Here is a 22,072-nt window from a genome sequence, read left to right as displayed (position 1 = left end):
ATGCCTAGGATTCTAGTCCTTGGGAGGTTGAAGCAGGAGGATCATGAATTTAAGGCCAGGCTGGGATTACATAGGAAGAGAAGGAAGGAGAGAAAAGGGAGAGGGAAAGAATTCAGAACTACATGCCTGTCTTCCGTTCCAAATACCCCCTCACATAACTTTTTTTCTTTAAGCTCAATCCCTTTCCTCATAGCCCAAAATACCTAGGAGAGAGAAGCCTGAAGCTTTTTTTTTCCCAGTCAGACGAGAAGATTTGGGATGCAAGTGTGTCCCTGGCCACAAAGTCAGAAAAATCAAAATGTTATTTCTATTCTGCTGCTATGGCAAAAATACATCTGCAATTAGATAACTGTTTGTTTAGACCAAAGAACTATATAGTATTGTCTTGCCAGGCAAAGTAGTACATACCTTTAATCCCAGCTTGTAGGAGGCAGAAGCCAGGCAGATCACTATGAGTTTGAGGCCAACCTGGTCTACATAATGAGTTCTAGTACATCCAGAGCTATGTAGTGAGACTCTGTCTCAACAAAACAAAGCAAAGAAACAAGTAAAGGAACTATAGTAAAGTTTCTTAGGGGGAGTTAAGATATTATAGTTAGTTATGTAAGTAAAGCTCTTACTTGTTTGTTTTTAATAAACCTGTGGAGGACTTAAGAGTGAAGTGTTATGATGTAATATGATATGTGCATGTATGACCCCAATACACACACACACACACACACACACACACACACACACAAATATACCTACATACATGGGATTGATAGATTCGTTACTACATAGATAATTACGACTAGATACAATGCATGTATACATAAATTAGGAGATGGATAGATAGATAGATAGACAGAGGCATACTGATGTTCATGAGAAAAGAATAATAAATAGCAAGAACTATTGCTAACTTCTAAGAAAAAGTTTTTATTATTGCCAAATAGAGGCCTCCTATGGCCAGTGCGAGTAATTGGTTGATGGTGCTTGTCCTGGGCCTCCAAGCAGATGATGCACAGGGTGGCTGCTGAGGCAGGGCCAGGCAAATTCCATGTATGAGGAGGAAGCCACAGGAAGGAGGGAGTGGCAGTCTGTAGGAAGGAAATAATGGCATCAGATCTTACCCATCTCAGGGTTGGTCCAAGTCTTACAACAGTGCAGTACCAGATGGATTAGGGATGGAGTGGCACCAAGATTAATGACAGGGCCAGTGGCAGGAAGAGCAAAGGTGGCAATGGGAGTAACACCATGCAGGGCTCAGGGGAGCTTGAATCCCCTCCCCCGCCCCCCGCCGCCATACACTATGGGTGTGTGGGTGTGTGTTCAAATGCCTGCATGTGCATAAACAGCAGAGCTTAGGTTCCCCACACATCAATGTGTCCACTATTTGTGTGTTCAAATGCATTTGTGTGCACAAACATGTACCACAGCACACGTGTGGAGCTCAGAGGAGAGCCTGTTGGAGTTGATTCTCTCCTTCCACCATGTGAGCTTCTAGAATCAAATTCAGCTCATCCGGCTCAGTAAAGGGTGCTATTACTTGCTGAGCCATCTCACTGGCACCTGAGCTGGGCTTATTGGTCCTAGAGACATCTCAATGTCACTGAGGGGGAGGGTTGAAACAATTACCTAAGGGTATACAGACACACTCAGATCTCAATACCACTTCCTTTACCTTCTGCAGGTATCAGATCTACTATAGACTCCTCAGCTTTAAAAACCATCCAAGGAATGAGGGAAGCTGTTTGAGAGATTCCTTTGGTATCCCCAACAGGAGAATAATACCCTCTACAGAAAAGGAGCCAGCTATCCCATCCCACACCCTGTAGGATTGAGACCTGTTCTTAATTCTTACCCCAGTAGGGTTGGAGACAGGCTTGGGATGAGGTGTCACTGGAACATCTGTCTGGTGCTGTCCCCCAGCACAGCTGACAGAAAGAAGGACTCAATGGTTCCAGCACAGGCAGGGCTGCTGAAGGTATACTGCCAGGGGACTGCTAGAGAAAGCAAGAGGAGACCCTCAACTTCTAGTGAGCCTCCCTATTTGGAAATCTGGGGTAACAGGACTGAATGACTCCCAAGACCACCTGCCTCATCCCCGGGCTGTGTACTACACTCTAGAGGGTGCTTGCTATTCACATAGGAGTCCAGAAGATAGCAGTTTGTAGGAATTCACTGTGGAGGCCTTGGCTGTCCATAGGTTTTACCCATGCCTTCACCAGAAATAGGAGAGGCCATGAGATATCAGTCTTCCCAGTTCATAAACTCCCCCTCACCTCCCAAGTACCTGTGCAGAGATGATCCCTGGAGAATCTCTTGGTACTGTCAGGTCCTGGGAAGCACCTATAAATGAGGGTGAATCCACTCAGAGGGAGAAATAGACATGGGGACCTGGGGTGTGGTAAAAGAGGTTCCAGGAAAGGTTGCAACTTCTTGCAAAGTTTGGAAGAGGCGGATGTCACAAACTTAGACTGTCTTCTTTCCAAAACATGGCCTTAGGAAACTAGAAATAATGATTAAGTCCAAGGGATGATCCTGGGGACAGAGTAGCTCTTAAGAACAGCGTCTGTGTGTGCCCAGGATCTAACACAGAGCCAGACACATGAGGAATGCTGTGTAAATATGGCTGGATGAATGGGAGGATAGGTGGATGGATGGATGGATGGATGGATGGATGGATGGATGGATGGATGGATGGATGGATAGGTGGGTGGGTAGATGGATGGATGGATGGATGGATGGATGGATGGATGGATAGATAGGTGGATGGATGGATGGATGGATGGATGGATGGATGGATGTATAGATAGGTGGGTGGATGGATGGATGGATGGATGGATAGGTGGGTGGATGGATGGATGGATGGATGGATAGATAGATAGATAGATAGATAGATAGATAGATAGATAGATAGATGGATGGATAGAGGATGGATGGATGGATATGCACAGAAATCACCTGGCAACTGTGTTTCCCATTTCAGCTTCTCTTGCCTGCGCCATTTGGCTCTTCTGTTGGAAAACCAGACCTGAAAGAGAACAGGGACTGTCACTGGCTGTGTTTTTGGCCACCTGGCACCAGCTGCTCTTACCATGTGTCTCTGGCCTGGACTCAGAAAGTAGAGCCTTCCCCCATTCTGACACCCTTACACCCTGCTCCGGCCTTTGCTCTCTGTCTTTTTCCTCACCTGAAAGGCTTGGGTGAGGGGAAAGAGGAGAGAGCAATGGACAGAAAAGCAAGGAGGATTTCATCTCTCTTTTTTATTCAAACAAGCTTTTTCACCCTCTTGCTGCTATCTCTACCTCCACAGACCCAAAGCCCCGACCAGGACATTCTTCTCTACAGTTTCCTCACACTGTGTTCCAGAGCTCACTCACTCTCACTGTGTCTTCAGGCAGAGAGGTGGCAGCAGCCAGCTTTCCACGGGCCACTGAATCTGGATACTGCCCACGCTGGAACTCTGTAGAGACAGATTCCCACGGTGAGGGTAAGGGAAGGAGTAGGGCATGGTCTCCTTGTCAATCCCCACTCCCTACTTCTTAAAACCCTAAATAACCCTTCTTCCCAAGGCCAAGCCACCCACAGCCTGCACTCCTTCAGCCTTCGCACATAAGTCTCAAGGCCATTGCCTTGCTACCATACCAAGCAAGCTGCCATACCAGCAGCTTCTGCCCCACTGTCTACCCAAGCCCAGCACCTTTCTCCAGTGCCTCAGCTTGGCCCGGGGAGAAGATAGTCCGATTCCTGTGGCTTGTCCCTGGGTGGGGACCTCGGGGAGCCTCACAGTTACTGTGGGGACTGGGAAGAGCTGGAGCCAAAACAGCTGCAAAGGAGAACAATGTCTTAAGGCCTTCGTGATGCTGACTTTTCTGGTTATAAAGGGTCTCTTGCAGGGTAACAACACAGGCACAGAAGCAGAGCAGACCTAGCAGGATATGAGGTTCCTTGGCAGTTGCTATTCAATGTACTCAGTAGCATGGCACTACTTAGAGAAAATAGAGTTGCTCTAGGTTTGAAGAATGTCAAACAACATGGAGGAAGTTCTGAGAAGCTAAACAGGAAGCAGAGGAAGGGCATGAAAGTCTCAGTCTAGCAGAGACTGAATCTAGGAGTTAGGGGATGTATGTAGGTCCTGTCCGAGACATGCTAACAACTGGCTGACGACTGAGCAAGTAATTTCATTTTCCTGAACTTCCATATTTTACCAAGAGAGAATAAAGGCACATGCTAGACCCTTTTTAAGGGATCGTTGAGAGGGTGATTCACAAAACAATGAGAACTCATGACTGGCAGAAGGAAGAGCTCTAAAATGCTAAGAAATTTGGATCCGATTATCTCTGGCAACAACTCTAAGACCCACCTGGTGATCTGAGTTGTGTCCAGTGCAACCTCTGGTCTTCCTGTAGTACCCGAAGGACTCGATTGATGGAGGACACCTGGGGGTGTTGGGGTACACATTGGGAAGGTGGTATATGACCTAGGATTGCATCTCTAGAGATCCTTCTCCCTCTACTCAACATTCCCAAGAGTAGCAACTTCTTGGGAGCTGCTCTCTCTCCCCTCCCCAATACTTCTTCCTCAGCTCCCTGACCACCATCACATTTTAGAAGAGAAATTTTCAAGTCAAAGGCTGGTTGCAGCTTCCCTTAGCTCCAGCCCAAGATATCCAAATTGCCAAAGAAAGGGGGAATCTTCTCCCCCAGACAGTCAGTCCACTTGCAAACCCCAGGATGGGAGAGGGCACTTACACTGGGAGCCTTGTCCTGGGTACAAAGCCCTTCAGCACAAAGCTGGCGTTGGATCTCCCAGGCAAAAAGAGCTGGATACTCGTCCTTTAGCTGGGCAATTCGGGCCACCACAGCAGGTGTGGCCAGACGTGGTTTGCTTCCCCCAATACCCTTGGGTTCCAAGACACCTGTGCGGTAGTAACGTCCTAGGATCTTGCTCACACAGCCATTAGATACCTGAGTGTGGTGAGAAGTAAGAACAGGACACTGAAGATATGACAGGCAGAAAGTAGGTGAGCCTCCCCCAGGACAGAGGGAAGCTACAAGGCAAAGTGAGCATTACTGAACCAAGCCATGGAGTTGAGAGGTTCATCTCATCTTTGGGCACCTAAAACTCCCCTTCTTCCCCACCTCTAAGAGGGTCTTCTGAAAAAAAAAACCCTGACAGTCCAACACCAAGCTGTTGCCTTAAGAGAGGTCCTTGATGCCTGAATCTTGTTTCTATCACTGGGTAACGGGTTTGGCATTACCTTAAGGCTCCGTGAGATGTCACAGGGTCGCATCCCTCTTGTTGCTAGCTGCACAATCTGCTGTCGGGTGTCCAGAGGAAGGGGCCGTCCATTCACAAAGAGACCCCCCAGCTGATTCACACTGCTGAGTCCTGGGTGTGAGAGGTAAGCTTCAACACACAGCCTCTGTCCAGGTTCCCACCCACCTTTGCAGAAGGTCTCTTTGGTCTTGCAGCCTGGCTGCCCACCATACAGTATGCCTTTTTTTTTTTTTTTTTTTTTCCTGAGACTGCCCACCTTTTCCCAGAGTTCCCCAAACAAACCACTTTTGAGGGGAGTTGGCTACCTCCTAATCCAAAGGTAGCAGAGTAAAGCATAGAGGGAGAAACTGGAGAAAAAGTAGCTTGGAGCACTGGCTAAGGACAAATGACATTGTGTTTGGTGGAAGCCAAGATCCAAGGGCAATATTCTATCTCTAAGCCCTTCTATACTCTTCCTATTTCTCCCAGTCTTCTTACCGTCCTGCTGCATGCTTCACGATGGTGCTCCCCACAGAAGGACAGGAAGCCAACTGGCAAACTGGAAGGGGGAGTTCCTTCTAGAAGTTTCTCTTTGGGGCTGGTTCTGCAACAATAGAGGGTTACATGTGGCCTCTTGAATTGGTCATGGAATGAAATGATTGTGACAGAGGGTCCATAGGCTGGCTAACACTAAAGCAATAACATTCTCTTAAATTCTTATGTACCGACATCACAGGTTCAACTGAGGACAGGATTTTTCTCGATATCCTGATGAGCAGATTGGAAGGGGTGTAGAAACTAATTTCCCACATATCTGTTAAAGAGGGGCAGAGAAGCAGAAAGCACCATTCTTCTCAGTACATTTTTCTTCCCCAAGTGGACAACTTGACATCTGGCCCATCATAAGCCTTTTCAGAGCCCGGTTGACACCTTTGATCCAGAGACTCTGGTTCTTAAACTCAGGTTTCACTATTGGACAGTCCTGTGTTCAGTTCTCCCAAATACCAGTCAAACACTTCCTTTAAAGCACATCAAAGAAATCCAGACCTTTGTTTTTTGTGTTCTCTAGGAAGCTCTTGAGGGGAGGATTTGGGGTTCAGCTCTACCTTAGGTCCTGGGCTTTGGTCCCACTCACTGGAAAGAGATACATATAGCCTGAGGTGATGACTTTGCCTGGGAGACACACCTCCTAGCAGCTTCTAAAGTCACTGGAGCTGTTGATTCTTTTAAACATTGAAGAAGTCTAGATGTCACAGTGAAGTCTCATTTTCAATGGCTCCTTTCCAGGCACTGCATATTTTACTAACATTTCCTGACAGCATTTTGAGAGGAAGGGATGCTGTCTGTTTATGGGAGCAGAAGCCATCTTGAGCACAAGAGAGCCTGTGCAGCAACAGCCACAGTCATGTCTTTTCTGCTTTTATCAGCAACTAAGAGAAGTTGAAGCTGTCTCCTTTCATGCCTGGAATCTTGGCAGAGCTGTAGGTAACTCCAGGGAACAGCTTTATCCATAGAACTTTCCTGAAATAACCACCCTGTCTTGGCTCAGTTAACTCAACAGCAATTACTTAGTGAATAGGACATTAAACACAAGAACATTTGTTGTTTGTTTGGAAAGAAGCGAGAAAGAAAGACAAAAAGGACAGAGGCAAGCTGAGCATGTAAAGAGTTAAGTTATGCTCAGAGAGGGAGCAGGGTTAGAACATCAGTCCAACCTGAGTCCTCTAAAGGACTCCTTCCTTTTCAGTGGAGATTACAATGTACTAGGAAGGGGAAATCCTCAGGCGTGAAACATCAAGAATCCAGAGCCCATTGAGTCTAGTGGTTAAAGTGTCTTTTAGTTGTTTGTGTTTAAGCATCTAGAGGCATGCTCCTTTCGTCTTTTAGCATTCCAGAAACTCAGTAAGGAAGTTGAAATTTCTTTCCAAGATAGATAGATAGATAGATAGATAGATAGATAGATAGATAGATAAAATGTAGGCATAGATAGATTGGTGTCAACATAAATCAAGACCACCCTCTCAGAGAATAAAACTCAAGGTTTAGAAGCCAGCCCCTGACCAGAGGTAAATGTTTCTGACTCCTAAGCATGGAATTCTATTTCTCTGTCTCCATTCCTTCTTCATGCTTGAGAAATTGCCATTTAAGAAATGGAGAGAGGAAGGTTGCACTGGGAATGTGAAGGGTGGGGGATAGGGGCTTAGACCATCAGCCCAGCTCTGAGTCCTTCATAAGAGTTTATCTTCCCAAGTAGCCAAGGGTCAAAGTCACTGTGGAACACAGGTTCAATATCCAAATCTACAAAACCCCCTCCAAACCCAAATGAATCATGCCCTAACTCACAAACAGAAAACCCTGTTTCAAACAACTTCCCACATGGTACCAGTATTTGTGATAACTCATCAGAAAAAAAAAAAAAAAAAAAAAAAAAAACCTGACACCCAGTAGATGAGAAAGTAGGTTAAGGAGTTGAAAGGGCAGAAAAGTACATAACTGTACAGACAGAGGAGGAAGAAAGTTGAGTTTGGCCACACAAAGACATGGAAATAGCATGGGAGACAGACAATGAGCCTGCTGGTGAGCTACCTGGGTGGAGGTAAAAAAGGTGGGAATTCCAGGAAAAGCTCTCAGGGTCCTGTGCAGGCTCCAGGGGTTTCCAGTGGTCTGGTCTTGTGACAGCTTCCACTCTGCTGCTGCTTCAGTCCTGCCAGGGGGTCCAGAGCTTCACAGAGCCTGTGGCACAGGAGCAGAGGGCAGCCTTCTGGGAGTAGCCAGTGATGTCACAGGACATGAGCAGAGGAGGAGGGAAGTGTGCATAGGGCTGGCTGACACTGGCCCTGAGGCAGGGCAACCCACAGCCAATGACCCACTGTGTCCTTCTGCGGGGCTTCCGAGTCCACCTTGTATCCATCTACCCTGAAGGAAGTATAGAGGTATTCAGACAGGCTCTCTTGATCCAGAATGCACTCAAGCATGAGCCAGTATTCTTGGAAAGAATGAGGAACATGGAAGATGAGGACCTTCAGACTATGTACCCAAAGTTTCCCATGCATCAAAACACAAAAGAATATTCCAGAAGTACTGATACAGTTTTCCAGCCATAATGCATCTGTCTGAGCTTTTAAGTCAACCCCCAGATCATGTGTGCATTACTACAAAAGATAAGTGATATATATCCAGACTGAGTACAGACTGAGATGGCTTCTAGATCCTCAAGAGAAGGAGAGTGGATGGAGAAGAGTGTGTCACACAAATCAGCTGTCTCCAGAGAGGATTCCCACTGATTCTCTGGCTGATTCCTTGACTGAAATGACACAAAGTGTGAGTCCTTGCCTGGAAATAGGGCCATCCTGGACTTCAGGACACCGACAGTTGGAGGAGTGGTGGGAATTTGTGTCTGAGGATGACCAGAAATGCATGTTTCTAAGGACGACCACACAATCTAGTCTTGTCTCTTCCATCTCTGGATATTTTCAGACTCCATTTTACTTGGGATTTGGTATGTTTAGATGAAATAAAAAATGATACTGCTGTTCCCACAAAAGACACCACAGATTGTCTGGGCCATTGCAAGGCTGAGAAAACCAGTGGCTGAGTAGGGTAGGGGGCTGGCAGTGAGCGTGGTCCTTGGTGCTTGGAAACTCTGTTGCTATTGCAAGGGTGTAAAGGGGCAGATGTGGAAAGCCTTGTGGGTCCATTTTATATTTCAGAATCTGTAACTTGGTCACAGAAGTGAGGTTCAGGGAAGCACCCCTGAGTTATTGGGGCATTAAGAATAGACCTAGAAGTCAGAAGAGAGAACAGTAGATCTCATTGCTAAATGCTTTGAGTTTGGTAATAGAGAAGTGGGTAACGAACATGAACCTGGATCTTGGAATTGGAAAACTGTTGTCTTTGAAAGTCAAATGTATCACAGAAATAGGTCTTCAGTCTTACCCTGACACACACTCCACTCCCCTTTCCGTCTGCTCCAGCATCTTCAGGCTGAGCCAGAGCGATGGCGCAGAGGGAAGATTGCAACAGATAGTTTCAGCACCACGGGCAGGACAGCATGGGCCCTAGAGCAAGGAGAGCGGAGAGCGGCTCCACCAGGGGCAGCTGGGGGCTGCTCCGCAGTTTACTTAGCTGTTTGGTGAAAGAAGGTCCCCAAGAAGAGGGTAACCCTGGTCTCCTTCTCCTGCCTTATACTTTTCTCTGGACTTGTCCTTGCATCTTGAAGCTCAAGGCTCATGCCCTGACCGTCTTTTCCTCTAGACAGCTGCCTGAGGGTGTAGGTAGGGGTGTCAGGGGGGTAGAAAAGACAAGCCCTGGCAGATGGCGGTGGCAGCGATTTCCCCCATAAACTACCCTCTCGCTCAGTCTTTACAACAGGCTCTCGGGTCTGAACAAACAGAAGCTTTCGACCCAGAGGTGATAGGGAGAGGGAAAAAAGGGGAAAGGGCCCTGGCGGGGGGCCTAGCAAGCCCAAAGGCTCAGTCGCTCAACCCTCTGCCCAACGCGCCAGACTGTTTGAGGAGCAAATATCTGCCTTCACTGTCTGACTCTCCCAACTGCCCCCACCGGGTTTGGGGCTAATTGTCCCTCATTAGCTGGGCCCAGCCCCCAGGCTGCTGCCAGCCCCCGCCATCTGCTCACAATTATACATTAACTCAGAGGTCTTGTCGCACGCCAGCCAGGCTGTGCGCCCCTCTTCTGGGCCAGCCAAGGCCGTTCCAGCTCCTTCTTTGCCTGAATGTAGAGCCTGGATCGTTGGCTCCTGCCTTTGGGGAGTCCCTGTTTTAGGGGCCTGTGACTGTAGTAAAAGTCCTATTGTTAGTAGTGGTGGCTGAAGTTCCTCCCTGCTTTCCTCGTGATGCCAAAAGGCGAGCTAGCCCGTGCGTAAAGCTGGAGAGCACAGGGCGCGGCAGGCGCACCGGCCCGCTGGCTTTGTCTGGCAACTCCCTGAGAGCTCTTGGCACCTTTTGGAGAAGGTGATGCCAGTTTCAGGCTGTTCCACCTCTCCCTTTGTGTAGGCTATGGGATCCTGGCCCTCATCTTTCCTTTGTAAAGAGAGCCCCATCTCCTGCCAGCCCTTAACTTTTCAGAGCGCACACGCGCCACAAATCCAAAATCATTCTACAGCTGGCACCTCTTATTTAAAGTCCAAGCGGTTCCTCTGCTACAAAATTATAAGGGTTCTTCCAATTCCCTGTATATTTCTGAGTGCGGGAGTCGCGCTAAAGTGACACTCTCCATCCCACAAAATTCGTGTAGTCATTCTATTGCCCTAAACACGATTTCCCTCCAGTGTTAGAGCTCTGTCTGCCTGCAAACTCCTGTGCTGTTCAGTTTAGATTGTACACGACCAGGGTCCCCTCCCTCTGCTCGCCCCAGAAAAGTAGTGAAAAGCACATCCTTCATCCCGTTCTGGAGTAGGAGCTCAGGAAAGAAAAAAAAAATCCTTTCCTCTGTTCTTTTTCTCAAAGAGCTCCTAATCTCTGAGCTCATACGTGACCCAAGTTTGTTACAGGACTAGGGTGGGGCGGATGGGGTGGTGAGCCTGCATTTCCCCCCGAAGACGAACACCCCACAGAATCGGGAAGTTCAGAGTCTAGAGCTACCAGCGTAAGGAGAGACCATGAAGCTCAGTGGGTATGAAAGGCCAATCTAGAGCTACCAGGCCAAACACTGTACCTGCAATCACAGTAGAATCAAAAGGTGACAGGGTGCCAGCCACCAGCCCTGCAAAGCGGGAAGGGGCTGGGCAGGCACTGGGGTTCCCTGGGAATGTCTAACGCTGCGCGCGCGCTCGCTCGCTCGCCTCACTCTGCCTCAGTTTGCCTAGGACTGAGACCCTACAGATACGATATGTTTGACAGAGAATTGGCATATGCTCCACATCTGCTTCCCCGGGCAGTATGTTGCAGTACCATGGTCCATGCGTTGTAGCTAATAGACAGTATTGGCTTGCTGAAGGCAATTCTGATTTCCTCACTTCTTCCGGATCTCACCCAGGAGAGAACTTCACATTTGCCATCCCATCTCCTTCAGTTTCCCTTAGCAATTTCTCACTTCCTTCTGTTTTTATAATTGGAATGATTTTTTTTTTTTAAGGAATCGTGTATTTTATACACCATGCCTTGATAGAAAGAGCTTCTAACTTATTTTTCTACTGTGTAAAAGCATAAAAAGCACACATACTTATTAAGGGGTATTATGTGATGTCTTATATGTGTATCCATTGCGTACTTTTAAAATCAGCTTAAACACATCTCCCGAAACACTTAGCATTTCTTCATGGTGAAAACATTCAAAATCCTCTCTTCTCGCTTTTTAAAATATGCATTACATTATACATAGTACTGCTCAACAGAGGCACTCTAGATATTCTGGCTTCTGAGTCACTGTAACTAAGTTCCCCTTGCCAGTTGTTCCTTTCCTTTCTAATGTGTTGGGGTTTTGTTTTGTTTTAGTTTTAGTTTTAGTTTTTGCTTTGATTCAAAATCTTATGTGGCCTAGGCTGGCCACAAATTTAAATATAGCTGAAAGTGATATCAAGCCTCTAGTTCTCCTGCCTCCACCTCCCCAGTGTGAGATTACAGGCATTCACACCTGGTTATCTCGTGCATGTCAGATGGTTGGACTAGGCTGGTGACTTTAGGAGATGAAGGCCAAAGAGGTACATTGATGCTATTATCACATCAAATTAAGGGCACCTAGGCTGACATCGTTTGTAGCTATTGAGGTTGACCCTGATGATCTAGCTGAAGCGGTGTGTGTAAGTTCTGTCCACCTAAGTTAAGTCTCTACATTCCCATACAGCATTTTTTTCTGAAGGAAGTTGTTGATGTGTAAATCATATTTAATGATGGGGAGTTAAGTTCACTTACTTGAGAACACAGTGTCCACATAGTCAAATTGGACTTCTGTGAGGAGCCGCATTTGCCATTAAAAGATGGCGCAGGCTTCTGCTTCCTGGTTCTTCACGGAAGCTTTACTTGAGAATGTGCCTGCGCATGGCACGAAAACCGAGTATGACAATTGGATGAAAGATTTGAGCCAATGAGGGATCTGCATGTCTCCCAAAGCTCTATTTAAGCAGCGGGCTTTCTGAGCTCGGAGTCCTTCCCTCCACCTTACCATCATGAGAGCTGTTCAATAAATGCTGTCAGAAGAATCCTGAGTGTGGCGTTCTCCTTATCGGCGAGGTAGAGCGTCAGACTTCTCCTGTGAAAATTTGTCTCCTCTCTTATTTATGTGCTCAATAATTTATTTGCTGAATATTATTTGTGGGGTCAATATGGATGTATTTATTTATAAGAAAACTTATTTTATTCTTTATGGTATGATTAAACGTACTACTCAGTTTTGCTGCTCAGTCTGCTCCAGGGCTGGCCACTATGCCCGTGTTCCCTTCAGATGCCCTCGCTGGCCAAACCCAACTACAGCTGGTGTGGTTTTTGTTCAGGGGGAGTTGAGGCAGTGCTCTATTGCTTTCCGACACTGAAACACGCTCCAAGCTTATCTCCTCTGTTCTCCACTTCTAGAACCAATGGTTTCTCCAAGGAGCTCTGCTCTTTTTATTAGACAATGGTATGAGATAGCAAAGTCTGGGCATTAGTGTTTTAGCTGCTACTGAGGTGTCATTGCTTCTAATACATGTATGCTTCCATATGTAAGCATTTGAATCTATAGTAAAATAGCACAGTGTTGCTAACTGTAACCCATCATTACAAGAACCATTTTAGTTTTTAATCCCTGTTTATGTGTAAACTCTAATCGATCATCTACTTACCAATTTTCCCAATTCAAGTATACATTGTTATAGTGACAAAATGGATAATACATATCAGCGTTGGACAACATTTTATCAACTAGAGTACAGTACTTATTTACAGTTTCTTTGTTTCAGTGCTTGAGTTTGTCTCTAGGGGCCTACTTAATGCTAGATAACTCTCCATCACAGAACTACATCTCCAACCAGCCTCGGCACAAATACTCTCATCTTTAATTTTTAGACCCTGTCATTGCCCAAAGTTACCTAAAGCAGCACCTAACTACTATCTGCTTCTGTGAGGTTCCTTCATAGATGCACAGTGAAGCTGGTTTGCTTTGACATATTCTACATTTCTTGTCAAATTCCTCTGATTGTTAAATTTACGTGACTGTTTTGAAATTGCACACATTAGGTCTTGCTGTTTATGCTGTAACATTCTGTAGATGCCAGATTGATCAGCATTGTGTGCCCACAGTTATATCATCACACAGAATAGTACATTAGCTACCTAAGGATTACTGCTATGCCAAGTTCAACCTTTTTCCTTTCCTTATACCCCAGGTAAACACTAAACTTTTTAATCATAATTATAGTTTTGCTTTTTTCAGAATATCATACAATGGAATCACGGAATATGTCACCTTTTCATTTGCATTTATCTATTTAAAAATTTATCAGTGTCTATCCATGTCCTGATTGTTCTTTTTATTTCTTAATACTATGATATTGTATAGATGGACCACAGTTTACCTGTTCACCATTGAGGGACAGTATTATAGTTCAAGCAATTGTAAATTGGCCTATTGTTTTGGTATGCACACAAAATTTCAACACACAAGAAGACTGCTCTCAGTTTTGGAAAACAAAAAACTGCCAAAATATGTTCTAATGTTTCCACACCATTAAATATCCCTAGCAACAGCAGAGGACAGCTCTGTTGCTTTGTATCCTTGCCAATAATTGCTATGGTCTGTATTGTTTGTTTGTTTGTTTGTTTGAGACAAGGGCTATCTATTTTGTAGCTCTGGCTGTCCTGGAACTCATTTTGTAGACCAGACTGGATTTGAACTCCCAGAGATCCATCTGCATCTTTCACCCCAGTTCTGGATTAAAGGCATGCACTACTGAGCCCGGCTTTTGTGGTAATTACTTTTTTTCTTTTGTTGTGTCGTTTTGGCTGTTTATTTGTTTATTTGTTTGTCTCACTATGTAACCTGGCTGGCCTAGAATCCAGACATCTGGGCCTAACTTTGCCTCCCAAGGGCTGGAGTTAAAGTTGTGTGCTACCACCAACTGGCTGGGTTTGCTTTTTTGAGTGAGGTTCTGATGAAGTCAAGGTTTGCTTGGAATTTACTAAGTTGCCAAATGATGACCTTGAGCTCCTAATTCTCTTCCGTCCACCTCCCAAAGTGTTGGCATTGAAGACTTGCACCAATACTGTCTATTAAGAGGTTAAGAGGTTTTATAGTTTTGCATTTAACATTTAGGTTCATGGCCAATTTTGAGTTGACAGTTGTGAACTCTGTAGTATATGCCTATGTTCATTTTTAAAATATATTCTAACTGTTCCAGTTTGTGGAAAAGACTCTCTTCTCCGTCAAACTGCCTTTGCTCCTCGATTGAGAGTATTTGGCTGGGTGCTGGAGATGGCTCAGCAGTTAGGAGCACTTGCTCTTGCAGAGGACCTGGGTCTAATTCCTAGCATCCCCATGGCAACCCATAACCATCCATGACTCCCGTTACAGAGGATCCAATGTTCTCTTCTGAATTCTGTGGGTACCAGTCACACAGATGGTGCACAGACAGATCTGAGAGTAAAACGCTCATACACGTAAGATAAAATTTAAAAATCTAAAAAAAAATATTGAAAAGGAATATTTGACAGTGCTGGTCTGGATTTATTTCTGTGCTATTGATTCTGCATTGATCTAGGCCTCTATCCTCTCACTAATACCATGTTCTCTTTGTTATATAGCTTTAAAGTAAGTGTTAAGTTGAGGATGTGAGTTACCCAGCTTCATTATTCTCCATCAGTATTGTGTTGAGTAATCTATGTGTTTTTAACTTTTTAAAAATTAAGTGTGTGTGTGTGTGTGTGTGTGTGTGTGTGTGTGTGTGTAGGATATGGTGATGTGACTATGCTATGGCACATATGTTGAAGTGAGACGACAATGTACTGGAGTTGCTTTTCCCCTTCCGCTGTGTGGGTCCTAGGGATCAATTCAGGCTGTCAGGCTTGATGCTTTTACCTGCTAACCATCTTGCCGCACATAACTCTAAACTTTAATCAGTACGTCAATCTCCATAAAATAGTTCGCTGCAGTTTTGATGAATATTTTATTGACTCTATAGAGCAAGTTGGGGGGAAATGGACAGTTTAACACTACTGAGTTTTTCAATCCATTAATATTGATTACCTACTCAGCTATTCAGATTTTCTTCATCTATCAACCAGTGTTTAGTTTTTCCTTTCATAGATCCGGTACCTATTTTTTTAGACTTATATCTACATATTTTACTTTTTGGGGGTTCTTTATTTCGGTAAGTAGTATTTTTTTTTATTTCTAATTCTAATGATTTACTATTGCTATAAAGGAAAGCAATCCACCTTTGTGTCTTAGCCTTGTATCCTGAATTCACTTTTATATATTAGCCTGGTTTCCTAAGACCTTGCTATACTTACATATTAATTCCAAGACGTATAGACAGCCATATCTGGACCAATCTCATGTAACTCTGGGAAGCGGATGTCTAATGCTTTGGATGTTTACACATAGAAAGCATGCCAGTCGTGAGCAAGGTCAGCTTTTTTCCTTCTTCCCAATCTTTATCTTCTTATTTCACTAAGTAGGACTTTCGACGATACTGAGATACTGAGAGGTAACGTCAGTGGCTGGTTCTCAGTCTTGGGAGTTTTTCCGGCATGAAGTATCTAAGCAGTAGGGTTGTTTTGCTTCACAATCTTCGGAACACTTTTCCATGCTGTGCTGTGTATTCCCGTGTAAACCTTTACCCTTTCAAATATGCTACCCCACCTTTTAGGAGCCAGGAAAGCTAGTCTCCTTTCCACTACACTCTGGTCAGAGCCATTCTGCTTTACATCTTAGATTTACCATTAGCATGTGCATCTGTACATGAGTGTGAGTACATGTGTATGTGCGTGTGTGTGGGGGCACGTTTTATGTTTTGAAGCAGCTTCATGTTCTCAACAGAGTTGAGATGAGGGCCCAGGGATCCTTTTTACATTTGCATCTCCATAGACACACTGTTCTTTATTATCAATATCTCTCACCAGAATGGTACACTTATTACCGCTGATGAGCCTGTAGACATTGTGGAGATTTTTTTTTTAACCATTGAGGAAATTTACCTTTTCTTTAGTTATTTTTGTGGTTGGTGGTTGTTTTGTTGTTCTTTGTCATGGATGGGTATTCGATATTATTAGATGCTTTTCCTATATCAATTGATATAATGATATAATTTCTTCTTCATTAGCTTTCTGACGTGGTGAATTACATTAACAGACTTTTAAATATTTAACCAGTGTTGCCTAGCTGGATCACATCCCACATGGCCATGGTGGATAGGTATTTTATCACTGATGGAGTCAACTTGTTCACATTACGTTGAATACATTTATGTATTTCTCATATACATGTCTGCATTTTTCCTTTCCTTCAATACTTCCCTCTCAGCATTAGGTGGCTTCTGACTTCATTTACATGGGTTAGAAAATGTTCACTAGGATAGTCAGGCTTAAGGATGGGGCAGGGCTTATCAAGCAGATGCAACTCTAGTTGACACACACGAAGTCCTCATCCTGTATCTGTACCTCAGACAGTATGCTTACTTCCTGACTCAGCAAATCTCAGTTTTTAGCCCAGACCCGCTGTGCCACCTTCATGATCATGGATCGATTAACGGCTACTTCAGCAAATAATTCCTAAGCCCATGCTAGGCTGGAAAAGAGCAGTGAATAAAAAAGAACAAAATTCTAGACTTCTACCTTGTATTTTTTTTTTCTCATGATTCACTGGACAACTTTCTATATTTTTCCAGTATCTATAAAACGAGCTGAGCGTGGTGGCGCACGTCTTTAATCCCAGCGCTCAGGAGGCAGAGGCAGCTGGATCTCTGTGAACTCAGGGCCAGCCTGTTCTATGAAGTGAGTTCCAGATCACACAGCAAGACCCTACCTCAAGCAAACAAAAACAAACAAAAGACAATATGGCTGCCTCATTGCGACTCCTGTGTTACATAAGCTAACACATGTGAAAACATTCTGTGTGCTTGCTAATATTATTCTCACTATGCATCAGTAGTTTAAAATTGTTGTGTATTGGCTGAGTTCAGTAGTTGCAATCTAGCCTTAGAGAGTCCCAGGTCAACTCCTCCATCCCATCCCCCAACTCTGTAGTTCTCTAATTTCTGGCTCTCTGCTTCACAGTTGACCCTTGTGACCTCTGGATTTACTCGCCTATCTTACGAAATCCCTTTGCTGACCTAGAGTTACCTTGCTTAGCAAGTAGTTGGGTAACTTTCTGCTTTTGAAATTACAAAATGTTGCATTTTTAAGACATGCCCCCTCCGTGTGTGTGTGTGATAGGTATGTGAGTGTAAGTGCAGACACACACATGCCACAAAATGAGTGGAGGTCAGAGGACAAGCTTGGATATCAGTCCCAGCCTTCCACTTCGTGTGAAACAGGGTCTCTATTTGCACTGTGTGTGCTGTGCTAACTGGCCTGAGAGCTTCTAGCCAATTCTCCCACCTTGCCCTCCCACTCCGCTATGGGGGTGCTATGGTTACAGGTACATCCTGATGTGCAGGTTTATGTGGGCTCTGAGGATCTAAACTTAGATCCTCACGCTTTCATGGTGAGGGTTAACTGTCTCCTCAGCCCCATGCTTGCATTTATGAAAAGGAAGGAGATGAGGAACACAGTTTATTGATGATCCGGCAGTTTTTGTTTATATGCTCTTTGAAGATTGTGGCCTTTGGCTTAGGTTACAGTGATAATAGATGCTATTAGTTCTTTTTTGTCATCCCTGAAAATAAGATAATAACCTGCTGTCTGGAGGTTATTATCTAGCATGGACAGCCTTCCACTGCTTAGCCAGACCCATGGAAATGAGAAAGAAACTCCCTCCTTCCCAATAAGGGTCTTACCTCTGTTCCAGACATCCGGGCCTCTTCATCTTCACTGTGTCCACAAAGATCCCCAAAACAACACCTGCTCAGCCCGACAGAGGCTCTGCCCTACCTAGAGAGCGAGCTATGTAAAGATAGGTAATTATAAATAAAGTCTTATTACTATCTTTGGCTTGGCACCGTTAAACACAATAATCAGATTTGAATGACCCATTGCCATGGATTTCATTGCCAGCCCAGATGGCATCATCCCTGAACCCTAATCCTCAGCTCACCTCTCTTCTAGCCGTCCTCACATGTTCTTGATTCTACATCAAATCAGATCTTTGCTCTCCACTCTCCGTGCCGGAAGTCAACATTTTAAGCGCTGGCTAAGTTTTACATCACTCCAGACATTTCTCTTCTCCCTGCCAGACACCTAAGACAGACCAGTGCCGGAGGAAGCTGCCTTCTGATCTCTGGGTTTTGTTTTCTTTCCTCTCTCTAACATTTAGTTCTTTCGTGATCACCCTTTCTCCGGTTAATGACCTGATTTCTTTTTAGCATCCCAGCCCTTTGTGTTTTTTTTTTCTCTTGGTTTTGTAATGTGTGCTTTAATTTCTCACGATTGAATGTGTAGTTGGAAACGCTATGGCTGAACAGTATTTTGAGACAAAGCTTCTTGACCTCAGCCTCCTGGTTCAGTCAGGTTCCTGGGAGCGTGGCAGGTACAGGCTGCTGCATTGGGTCGGCTCCTGGGCGCCCCCTGCAGTCTTCCTACGTCTGTAGTGACTCTGAGAGGGTTGCATCTGCAGCCTCATTCCCTTCCACAGCACACCTCCCACCCCCGCCCCACCCCCACCAATGACAGCAAGAGTGATGTCAAGAGAGGCAGATGACACCCAACTGGAGGTGACAAAGGAGTCGAATGAGAGACAGAACAACAAACAGAGCTCTGAGACATCTCTTTTCCCTAAAGACTCCATCCCTTGCCACTCGTCTGACTTTCTCGAGGGAAGAAATTGAAGACACTTGTGGGCTCCAGCAGTTTATCCTCCTTTGGGTTACAAGCATCGTTAGGGGAAGCTGAGCCTGAGAATAGATTTATCTCCTGAGAAAACGGGAATGTATCTCATAACAAGCACTGAAAAGGTAAATTAAATTATCTAGTTATAATTGCCCCTAGAAGCTAATCTTAGTAACCCAGAGAGAGGGGTAATTATGTTGGATGAGCAGTAAGGAATGTGGATTCTACCTCCGACTCCTCTCTTTTTAATTATGGCAGTCACATCAAATTGGCCAGTTTAGTCTTTTTCAGGCTATCGGTGAGTGGTAATACGTGCAGTCACAATGCTGTCTAGAACACCATCACTCTTTATTGCTACAACATTTTTATTACTCCAAAGGAAAGCTTGTGTCCTTAAAGAAATAACTGCCACCACTTTCAACTGTTAGTAACATCTATTCTAGTTTCTGTCTCTGCCCATTTGCCGACTTTAGGTCCAACACATAAATGGAAGAATCAGTGTTCATTGCGAATCAAACCCAGATCCTTGCTCTTCTTTTACCTAGGCACACCCCCAGTCGACCGTGATAGTTTTTAGAGTGGGGTTCTTCCACATTTCTACTTCCCTCCTCTTCATCACCCAGTCTCAATGAACAATGAAGGCTCTTTTGAAACTCTTGGTGAGCTTTGGAGGCAAAGGGGTACGTCAGTGTATGAGCTTTGGGCAATAGTGAAGATGCCACTCTAGGAAGATGACAAATGAAATCAAGCCTGTAGATGTCGGCCTGTGGAGGAAGGAGAAGCCTGTGGAGGTCATGGTTCACATATCTCCAGTACAAGGAAGAAGACAGGCAGGAGGAATTCATCAGTCAGTTTATAGAAATGCTAAGTAGTTTTCCCAGGCAATGGTGGTGGACAGCTCTTCCCTACAAGAAAGGTTTTCTGAACTGGAGAGAAGTTTCCCTGAACTTGGCTCTAGTTAAAAAGGTAAAAGACACCAAGCAGTGGTGGCGCACGCCTTTAATCCCAGCACTTGGGAGGCAGAGGCAGGCGGATTTCTGAGTTTGAGGCAACCTGGTCTACAGAGTGAGTTCCAGGACAGCCAGGGCTACACAGAGAAACCCTGTCTCGAAAAACAAAAAACAAACAAACAAACAAAAAAGGTAAAAGACATGGAAAAAGTAAAGAAATTAAGATGCCCAAATAAACCTACCCATTTTCTATGCTCTCTCCCAACCAGTCCTTATCTTTTGGGAGATCTTTAAGTTGAAGTCTTGAAAATACAGGGGTTGGGGTGCCATCCTTGCTCAGGTCTTGCAAAGCAGTCATGTTGTTGAGACTTCGTTAGAGTAATTAAAAAAAAATAGGGTGGGCCCATGAGATGGTTTCAGCACATAAAGCATTTGTTGGGTAAACCTGATGATGTGAGTTTGATCACTGGGAATTATGTAAAGATGAGAAAGAGAGAGGACAGATTTTATAAAGTTGCCTTCCGCCTCCCACATCTGCACCATGGCATGTATATGTACAGGTGCTTGTGTGTGTGCAGACACACCATACACACAATAATTATAAGTTTAAAATATTTTTGAAAGGTTTAACACTAGGAAACAAAAGAGGAATAAATAAAGTAGGAGGACATAAGGTGTGGGAGGGATCAAGGAGAGGCATGGGAAATCTCTATCAGCTTGCCTTCTGTGGCTGCATGTGTTTTGCCTCATCGAGAGGGGAGGCATCACCATCAAGTGAGTGGAAGGGAGCACATTGCCTAAAAATTCTGAGGTTTAGGCTCCTGCCTGACACGTCTTTTGCAGCTTCTATGTGGGACTTCTGCTTAGTGATTATTAAAGTGACTCTAGTCCATCTTTTCTTTTTTAATTATAAGAAATGTATTAGTTTGTCAAAGCTGCCATAACAAAGGATTACAAAACCAAGTACCTTAAACAATATGAATTTATTTTGTCAGTGTTCTGGACACCAGTAGTCTGAGCTCAAGATGTCTGAAAAGCTATACTTCCTCTGAAGACACCAGGGTATGGTCTGGTCCAGGTCTTCTAGATTCTGGTAGTTTGTTGACTTGGTAACTGCAACTCCAAATCCTTGCAGGATGTTCTTCCTGCATGTATGCATTTGCCACACCGATCTTTTATATAAGGACGTCAGTCACACTGGAGCAGAGACCTACTTTATGCTGGTATGACTTCATTTAACTTACTCTACCTACAATAAATAGTCTCCAAATACAATCATATTATGAAGTACTTGGGTTGAAAACTTCATCCTATGCTTTTGGGAAAGACACAACTTAACTTACAGCAGGAATGATTCCATTATCTTGATTGGTACCTTTTCTATAGCCACCCCATAACACTGAGGCCTACAGAAGGAGAGCCAGGCCTGTCCAAGGCATAAATCAAGAACGGAGCATCTTCTGTTCTATATCGCCCTGCCTGGCTCCCAAAGTGAAGCTTCTTCTTGAACAGGGCTGTGAGTAGCATACAAGCAATACCCCTGGACTTCCACCAACACGTCATCTGCCTCCACCCTCGCTACAAAGTCCTTTTTTTTTTTTTTTTTTTTTTTTTTTTTGTGGTCTATCTTACTCTTAACTGATCATTATGGTCACAATGTCTTTGATGGTTATAGAAATCTCATCTTAGGTTCATCTTGTCTTTTCTGACAGTTCTAAGGGCCAGGGCAAGAAAGAAACCAGAAGCTGGCCAGTGTCTACCTGACTGTCACAGTCCTCATGCTACCTGCTGTCTTCCAGAATGCATGAGTCAGCATGGAACAAGAATAATGGGGTCCTGCCTGGGTACCCAGCTAACAAGACCCCTGCTGGGAAGCCAAAGGACAGTGTTACCAAGCAGCTGGCAAAAAAGCCCTCCCCCAAAGGGGGAGGAGGAGAAAGCCTTGAAAATGAAGATGGAATT

The 22,072-nt window shown here is 44.6% G+C and overlaps 1 protein-coding gene across 7 annotated transcripts; it reads right to left on the bottom strand.

Moving 5' to 3' along the window:
• Positions 1 to 901: 901 nt before the first annotated feature.
• Positions 902 to 18,553, bottom strand: Pax4 (paired box 4). 7 transcript variants are annotated; one of them, XM_034519593.2, is made up of 12 exons: positions 18,173 to 18,381; positions 7,834 to 8,163; positions 5,746 to 5,851; positions 5,249 to 5,379; positions 4,740 to 4,955; positions 4,352 to 4,427; positions 3,689 to 3,814; positions 3,369 to 3,451; positions 2,950 to 3,019; positions 2,279 to 2,334; positions 1,847 to 1,988; positions 902 to 1,082 (listed from the first exon to the last, which is right to left on the bottom strand). In XM_034519593.2, the coding sequence occupies exons 3-12, from the start codon at positions 5,756 to 5,758 to the stop codon at positions 946 to 948; spliced, it is 1,050 nt and encodes a 349-aa protein (XP_034375484.1). In that variant the 5' UTR covers positions 5,759 to 5,851; positions 7,834 to 8,163; positions 18,173 to 18,381; the 3' UTR covers positions 902 to 945. The 7 variants fall into 7 exon arrangements, 1 of the variants encoding a protein (XP_034375484.1); XR_013104152.1 differs by lacking the exon at positions 902 to 1,082 and adding exons at positions 9,184 to 9,305; positions 18,430 to 18,552 and having other exon boundaries at positions 1,890 to 1,988; positions 2,279 to 3,019; positions 18,173 to 18,278; XR_013104151.1 differs by lacking the exon at positions 902 to 1,082 and adding an exon at positions 18,430 to 18,552 and having other exon boundaries at positions 1,890 to 1,988; positions 2,279 to 3,019; positions 18,173 to 18,278.
• Between the last annotated feature and the right edge of the window lie 3,519 nt (positions 18,554 to 22,072).

Source organism: Arvicanthis niloticus, chromosome 15 (assembly GCF_011762505.2).
Source record: "Arvicanthis niloticus isolate mArvNil1 chromosome 15, mArvNil1.pat.X, whole genome shotgun sequence".
NCBI classification, from domain to species: Eukaryota; Metazoa; Chordata; class Mammalia; order Rodentia; family Muridae; genus Arvicanthis; species Arvicanthis niloticus.
This window is presented reverse-complemented; position numbering and strand designations above follow the sequence as displayed.